Below are 8,995 nucleotides of genomic sequence, written 5' to 3' on the forward strand. Positions count from 1 at the left end.
ACATGTTCAAATAAAAATAATAATCTCTCCGATCGGAAATCAGTCACACGAAAGCCTTGTCATTTGACAAATTGTGCTTTATCTTTTGACGACTAGTTTTGTAGCGTATAGATGCTTTCAATTTCCGTTAACCGATATCAGGATAATTATATATGACTTGTTAGTGTTCACTGGAACACATCTCATGCATTTGTGGAAGTGTGGCGCTCTCTTTCTAGACGAGACATCGAGTTCACGTTCTCATCCTGACCTGAAGTGCATGCGTATTTATGCTCTCCCTGCAACAAAAGTCGCATATATTTCCAATGTTTTATTTGTTATTAAGAAATGATTCCTTCATGTCATGCTCTATGCTTATTTTAACATGAGTAGAGATTATATTTTGCAATATGTTACACTGAGCGTTAGTGTTGTAATTCTAAATACAAATCAATGCTTTAATTCCAAAAAGATAATCAAACACAATTTTCACTGTTTATTATGCCTGCACATTTTAATTTCAATATAATACATATATGATTATCCTATAAACACTTTGCATGTCAAGTTAAAAAGTTTGATATGTCAATATATATTTGCTACAAATGGTCTGGGATTGTATCTATTGACCCGAGCAGCATTTGATCTCCATGACATTTCATATGGGTAAGGTATATCTGGTATAGAAACCTGGTCTAATTTCTCCATCTGCAATGCATAAAATTATAATTAGATTATTGGAATCTATGTCTGCATCTAAATTAATCAGAATGATACAGGAAAATGGTAATACAATAAGCGGTCAAGACAAAAATAATAAACCATCGAGAGCACACTTAAACAAGAATGTGTCCCCATTACACGGATGCCCAATCTGCACTATCATTTGCAATGTTTAGTGGACCGTGAAGATAGGGGGAGGAATCTCTGATTTGGCATATCATAGGGAACATATGTACTAAGTTTCAAGTTGAATGCACTTTTATTTCACAGAAAACTACCTCGACCAAAAACTTTAACCTGAAGCGGGAGAGACGGACGAACGGACGCACAGACTAGAAATAATAATGCCCATACATGGGGCATAACAATCAATTATGATTTCCAGCATACAGTTATCAGTTATCGACTCCTGGCAAAATGGATAACAGGAATAACTGAAAATACTAAAGAGACCATACAAACCAAATTAGTCGTTCCCTCCGAAAAAAAAACCCTGGGATATAAGAAGACAAAACGAAAACTAATAGGCGTCAAATCAGTTTTTTTTCTTTGAATATCTATTTGGCTCTTCCACTAAGGTTTGCGTTGATAACATATACATTTAAAAAATAAAATGCAAACACCACATAAAAAGGTTAATGTTTCATTTATAATTTTCGATATTCAGATATAGTTTTTTTACCAGAATTCTTTGTTCTGATATCTACACTAACATTTTGATGTATTAAAAAGAAAAGTATAAAAATCAGAATATTACTTTTCAAAAGAAATTCGAAATAACTACGAATTGAGTTTGACTTCAAATAAGACATGCATAAGACACCTTGCATGTTCTATGTCAATTTTAAAACATAAAACACGTCATTTTACCTCTTCTTTTGTTAAACTCCAACCGCTACCAACTGCCATATTGTCTTCTAGTTGTTTGATTGATGTGGCACCAATTATTACAGATGCCACAACATCTTTCTGAAGGGTCCATTTCAAGGCAACCTGAGCCACAGACTTTCCTTAAATTAAAGTTATTAAAGATTTAAGATTATTGGTGGCTTTTTATTTCAACTTTGTTATATATACACACTTCATTAGATACAACTATTTATAAACAATACTAGATTATAGAGTCAAAGACTGCTATTTTATCATAAGGTTATAAAGCAAACTCAAATAACATTGCTATCATAAGGGGCAGTTCCATGATTTTGAAAGGGGGCTGGCAAGTCAACGTCTGACGTGATACTCGCAAAAAGTCTATATGCATTTATCATATATGAAGCTAATTATGGAAGCCGGGTCCCTTGCCTCCTGTACAATCTTACCCCGCGCCTAATTATGTCACCCTGATAGTCACATATCTTTAAAGTTGTCCATTAAAATAGTCTGATGTAAATATAAACACGACGTAACTAAAGTATATTGATAGTTTTGAACTTGTTTTAGTGGAATGGATACGAAGTGTTAATGTTTACTACGCGTTCAAAGTGTCAGTTTTATCTAAGATAAACAAGGTCATGTTTTTCTCTGGCTGTTTATGACGTCTTTACACTAAATCCACTGGATGTTGGATGTGTACGGATTGATAATTTAGTCTTAGATGCATGATTCGTTTTATTAGTTGTTAGTGGCTTTGAACTAGCTGTCAGTTAACTGTAAGTACTGTCAGATATGTACCTAGTGTCTTTTTGTTGTTAAGATTTACAAGTACCCGGCCACATTCACTTGTATTTTTGTCCATCTGATGAGTTAAGCCTTTTTCAACTGATTTTTATAGTTCGTTCTTATGTTGTACTGTTATACCACTGTCCCAGATTAAGGGGAGGGTTGGGATACCTCTTACATGTTTAACCCCGCCACATAATGTATGTATGTGCCTGTACCAAGTCAGGAGCTTGTAATTCAGTGGTTGTCGTTAGTTTATGTGTTACATATTTGTTTTTAGTTCCTTTTTTGTACAAAAATAATGCCGTTAGTTTTCTCGTTGGATTGTTTTACGTTGTCATTTCGGGGTCTTATTTAGCTGATTATGCAGTATGGGCTTTGCTCATTGTTGAAGGCCGTACGATGACCTATACTTGGTAACTTCTGTGTCATTTTTTGTTTCTTTAGGAGAGTTGTCTCAATGGCAATCATACCACATCTTCTGTTTTTATATTCATAAACGATCATATGTGTTTAATAAAAGTGAATTACCATGAGCCTTTCCTATTTCTTCCATTGTACTTATAAGACTCCAGTACGATTCATTGTTCGCATACTGACTCCATGCCGGAGCAGCTTGCATGGCCTTGCTTTCATCTTTAGCCACAAAAGCAATACGTCCACTATTGTGGTCAAGTTTCTCACCTCGTTTGTATTTACCAGTAAGAACACCACTAAGAGAATTATGTAAAACTAAACACATTTTCATTTTATATCATTTCAAGTACATTTTATTTTTTACATAGTATCTCATCTATATTATATATTATTCATTGTGTTATGGATCAAGGTTGTTAATCTTTCAAATAACAGCGCGTGACATTGGTGTGACATCATTTTAGCGATTGTCATTTTATGTTTAATTGAGTAAAAATGGTAAAAATAAACATATATTTACGATTTTTTTATTTATATCCTGTGCTATGAGAGAAAGGTTTGTTCAAAATGTTGGGTTTTTTTTATTTATGAGACCAAAAGACAAATATACAACAGAAACATAGGTTTTCGGAAACAAAGAATGTTTGTATAAATTCGCATATCTTAAGAGTATAGTTTAAACAAAATGTTTGTAAAATACAATATTACCCCTTTAGAGGACTCCATGGAAGAACTCCTAAACCTTCATTTTTACAAACTTGGAATTCTTCAAATTCTGGATGTCGGGTCAAGAGATTATATTGTTGCTACAAAGGAAAATTCGTATTTTACGTTATATATATAAAAAAGAAGATGTGGTATAAATGCCAATGAGATAACTGTCCACAAGAGACCAACATGACACAGAAATTAACAACTATTGATCACCGTTCGGCCTTTAACAATGAACAAAGCCCATATCGCATAGTGAGCTATACAAGGCCCCGAAAGGCCAATGTAAAACAATGCAAACGAGAAAACTAACGGCCTTATTTATATACAACAAATGAACGAAAAACAAATACTAGTATGTTACACATAAACAAACGACAACCACTGAATTACAGGCTCTTGCCTTGGGACAGGCACATATATACATACATAATGTGGCGGGGTAAAACATGTAAGTGGGATCCCAAACCCTTCCCATAACCTGGGACAGTGGTATAACAGTACAACATAAGGACGAACTATAAAAATCAGTTGAAAAGGCTTAACTCATCAGATGGACAAAAATACAAGTGGACGTGGCTGGGTACTTATATCCCAACAAAAAAAAGACATAAAAACAGGTATGAGAGTACTAGCAGTTATTTGGCAGCTAGTTCAAAGCCACAAACAAATAATCAAATTGATATATTCAGTAATAACTTGTTTAAAACTATATAAACAAAATAAAGGTCAAACAAAGAATCCATTATCATTACTTGAATTCAATCCCTTTTAATATAAGAACACCTTAATCATCATGAAAATCACTGCAGACGTTTATCAATAAAAGATTGATGCAGTTTCCTACCTGTAGGCTTATCAGTGGTGTAAGACCCATATATTTCGTTACATCTACAACTTTCTGCATTTGCCAACCGACCAAATTGGATGCTCCAATATAACGAACTTTTCCACATTTTACCAAGTCATCCAAAGTTCCCAAAGTCTCTTCAATTGGCGTAGCATCATCCCAAAGGTGAGTCTACAATAAATGATATGTACCTAGTTAAATTATTTAGATGTATCATGATATCTAAATGCATTGTTATTGGTTATCTTAACGAACTCATATCTGCCAAAGAAAGCATTAACAAATTGCATACATTGGTGTTGGTTTTATATTTAAAAAGTATAAATAACACATAACTTTAATTTTAAGGATGTACTTAGGTGATTTCAGGTAAAATTAGATAAATCGAAAAACTAAGGCTTTTCAACCTCAGGCATAGATTATCTTAGCTGTATTTGGCAACACTTTTAGGAATTTTGGATCTCAATGCTCTCCAACTTCGTACTTTATTTGGCAATTTTATTTTTTTTAGATTCGAGAGTCACTGATGAGTCTTTTGTAGACGAAACACGCGTCTGGCGTATATATAAAATGAAGTCCTGGTATCTTTGATGAGTTTATTTATCAAGAATACATAATTGATACTTTAAGCTGGTTTTTGACTGGTCTAGATGAGAGGGTGACAATAAAAAAAACTGTCACCCGCGCTCAGCCATTTAATAGGGGAAATTAACACCCTCGTATTAGCCAATCAAAATAAAGCATTTCAACGTCAAGTATAATAATCTAAATTGATTTTAGAATAAGAGTCGACCCAAGTAATGACAAATTCTTAATGGAATAAACGATAAACTATTGTGTGTGAATAATTGTTTTCTTGAAAATACACTGTACCTGATAAAGGTCAATGTAATCTGTCTGAAGTCGTTCTAAACTGTCCTCACAGCTCTTGATAATGTGTCGTCTGCTAAGACCAACACTGTTAGGTTCCGTTCCCATCGGGGCCCGAACCTTTGAAGCCAAAACTATGTTATCTCTTTTCTGTCTTTAAAAAATGAAATTGATTATCTAATAATGATTCACAATTTGTAATATGGGTTGAATTTTACTCAACCTTTGATTATAATTGCATGACCCTATTACCAACATTATTGTCCCGTTTACGATATTACAAAGGGACTACATTATCAAATATTAGTCCGTCCGCACGTTTGTTTGTCACTTATCAGTATTGATGCAGAGTCTACGGTTAGCAAAACATGGATTTAAGATAGGTTAAACTTTTAGCTTTGAACAAGCTTTCAGTAGCTGGTAGTATTTATATAGAAATGTTGTGTCTTTTAGTTATTTCAGGAACTTTAGTAAATAAAGGCAACAGTAGTATACCGATGTTCAAAACTCATAAATCGATAAAAAAAAAACCGGGTCACAAACCAAAACCGAGTATACTGGAGTAAAATATACCAAACTCCAAACCATTTTTTTTTTATTGTTTAATATTAAATTATTTCGGGGCTTTTTGATAGCTAGATAAACGGAATAGGTTTTGCACATTATTGAGGCGTCTTACAGGTGCTTATATCTACTTCATTTGGTCCCCAGTTCTATAAATGTTTCAATGGCAACATACAACATCTCTCTCTTTCGATATAATGCAATCATCTATAACTAACTTTGTGTTTTTTACATAAAATAATGTACAGATTCAATATATATATATATATTGATGAGAACAATTTTAACACAAATATTCATAGCAGCATACCATCAATTTCGTGATTCGAATCATCTGGACAGAACCAAAATTATATTGGTAGAAACTGGTAATTGTAGAAAATTGAAATTAGACTTAAGTTTCGGGTGCTGAAATTGATTAAACAAATAAAAGGTTTGTTTTCTACAAAGGATAGTCGAATGAACATTAATAAAAAAATTGAATAAAATACAATTTACAATAAATGGGCTTACTTTTTTAACCATGTTCCGATTATTTTTTCTGACTGGCCGAAACAATACACATTAGCAGTGTCCAAAAAGTTGCCACCAAGTTCCACATAGCGGTCTAACAATTTATGAGACCTTTCCTCATCTGCTTGTGTTGGACAGCTGTACATCTAAAATATTTACAATATCTAAATTTGTATGTTTGCTGTTGATATCCACCCATAAGTCTGTCAACATATGATTGTTTTTTGTTTGTTTTTTAGATACATGTATGGCGTTGTCTGTAATACGTGAAAATATTGATCTATTTGTGTGTAAAAAGTAAAATCACAAAAATACTTACCTACGAAAATCCAATAAAATTCAAAATGGAAAATCCGTTATCAAGTAATAGAGAGAGAAATTAATAATACAGTTAGATTGTTTGTTTATTTTGTAACTTGTATGTTTTGTACGAGGTTTGGCTACCAGCAATGCTTCTTTGACCATTTATACTTACAATCTCTACATTTATATATCTATTTCACAAACTTTTAATAATTGTAACTTGAAGAATATTTTGTTTCCAATAGCCTGCATAATTCCATAGGTTAACAAATTATAAAATGTAAACCTTAACTAAATACCGCCATTTGTGTAAATGTAAGTGTGAAATAACAACATTTTTTTCCATTGTCTAATTTTCTACTTTGTTTTGTTTTCAGCTTAGAACGATTACGAAAATAATAAACGTCTTGATACAGCATATCATTTTTTTTCTTCAAATTTTAGAAGTACTGTGACATACACATTCCAACGATACTTAATAAATTTAACATTGATCTACATGATTTAAGGGTTATCTTCAATAATTATAAAAAGTAGGTAGATTTTTCTTCCTGATAAAGACAGGTTTTGTAAAAAAAATTGCAATATAAAGTTTTACTTTAAAAGATAGTAGTCATAATTCATTATTCTGGTAATTGAAATACACGCATAAATTAATCCATGCATATACTTTCTATTCAAATGACGTGCAAACAGACACATGGTTAGCGCAAATCGAAGCGCTGACTTTTTGATGAGCAAAACGTCATCTTTACGTAATTATGCAACAATAACTCGAACCAAATTTTGTATTTAAAGGACCAATAAATGCCATCTGTTTTTTATCAATGCAACCCTTATGCATTGTCAACTTTTAAAAGTTGAACTTATTTTTACAGTTTGCTACTTACAGCATGATCTTCTTTTCTACCAAAAGTCATGGTTCCAAGACATACGTTGGAAACCTTTAGTCCTGATTTTCCAACATGGGTATATTCTACACTGCATCCTTCTTTAGTGGCCGCCATTTTACCTAAGCTATGTTATCTGTTCAGCTTACCTTTGTCCTATCTTCTTTATGATAACAAATATTTTATTTACCGGCCCATATACTGAATAATGACCTAATAGTATACCATGTTTTACGATATTAACATACAAATATTGGTTCCTTATTAAAAGCTGCGCATAGGATTGTTCTAGAAAACTTTTTAAAATAAAAAAAAGTAACTTTCTTGGTATGGATGAATTAATGTTAAAAAAGGGTATATAAATCCTCTAATACCAGCAACATATTAAACATCTAAATAACACTAGTGTCAGATTGTATAGGGAAACTTTACTGCATTGTTGGAAAACGGCTATATATACAAAAAGATGGTAAACTACCAACTCATATAAGATTCAATAGTAATCTTTAGTTTATATTTTTTTTATGTTAATTACATGTATACGACTTTTTATGCAAAGGAAATGCATTACCAGATATAGAATATCTGCTCACAATAGAAAAAGAGGAAATGACACAAAGAACACTAAAACTTGTCCAAACTTCCAATAATAAGTTACTAACAACAAAATAGTTTGGATAATAATAAGGAAATAGCACTGTGTTATTTGTATACATATATGAAAGTTACTTATGAAAATCTGTGGGTTATTTCTTCGTTTGGATTTTTGTAGCGATTTCTCTGTAAGGTATTAGGCCTTTTGATTTTTCAATGGTCAAAATACACTCCCTGATGCACTTGAGTCGATTTTACCATAATATTGATTGAATTTGGTGTGTGTATGCGTTTTATTTTTTGGATTATTTATTTTTTGTCTTCTTGATTTTACAGGTACTTTATCTTGTGGTACAATAATCAAGCAAGTAAAATAAATATATAATTAGTATTCTATGCTAAATCAGTATGAAATCTATGAAGTAATTACTATAATAACATTTTCACTAACTAAAAATAGTAGTAATAGTAGGAAAAGAACCTAAATATAGTTCAGTGGTTTGTTTGTTCATTGTCTGTCATATTTGTTTTTTTGTTTTTTGTTTATTGTTTTGTTGTTAATAAGGCTGTCATTTTTCCAAATTGAATTATTCACATATTTTTCATACCGGAGAATTTATAGGTCTTCCAGTTTTCTAATAATTGTTAAAAGAAAGATTAAAATTGACACTCGGTCAATTTTATGGACGCCATAAGAAATTGGTTGAACCATCTTTGGTTGAACGATGTGACTGTGTATAACCTAACTAACGATATTTTACCACGTCTTAAATTGCGGTTTACCATCTATGTCGTCTGGTCTGGTAAGTACCAAACGTGACCTAATCCCGAATATGACTATTTTGTCGTGTTTGATCTTATAATAAAATGAACGGTACCAATTTTCTTGCACCAGATGCGCATTTCGACAATACATGTCTCT

The 8,995-nt window shown here is 32.2% G+C and overlaps 1 protein-coding gene across 1 annotated transcript; it reads right to left on the minus strand.

Moving 5' to 3' along the window:
• Window positions 1–547: 547 nt before the first annotated feature.
• On the minus strand, window positions 548–7,630 carry LOC134712503 (1-deoxyxylulose-5-phosphate synthase YajO-like). Its single transcript, XM_063574122.1, has 8 exons — window positions 7,480–7,630; window positions 6,287–6,432; window positions 5,213–5,363; window positions 4,337–4,510; window positions 3,487–3,584; window positions 2,893–3,074; window positions 1,573–1,712; window positions 548–687 (listed from the first exon to the last, which is right to left on the minus strand). The coding sequence occupies exons 1-8, from the start codon at window positions 7,594–7,596 to the stop codon at window positions 565–567; spliced, it is 1,131 nt and encodes a 376-aa protein (XP_063430192.1). The 5' UTR covers window positions 7,597–7,630; the 3' UTR covers window positions 548–564.
• Between the last annotated feature and the right edge of the window lie 1,365 nt (window positions 7,631–8,995).

The sequence above is a fragment of the Mytilus trossulus genome, chromosome 3, assembly GCF_036588685.1.
Source record: "Mytilus trossulus isolate FHL-02 chromosome 3, PNRI_Mtr1.1.1.hap1, whole genome shotgun sequence".
Taxonomy (NCBI): Eukaryota; Metazoa; Mollusca; class Bivalvia; order Mytilida; family Mytilidae; genus Mytilus; species Mytilus trossulus.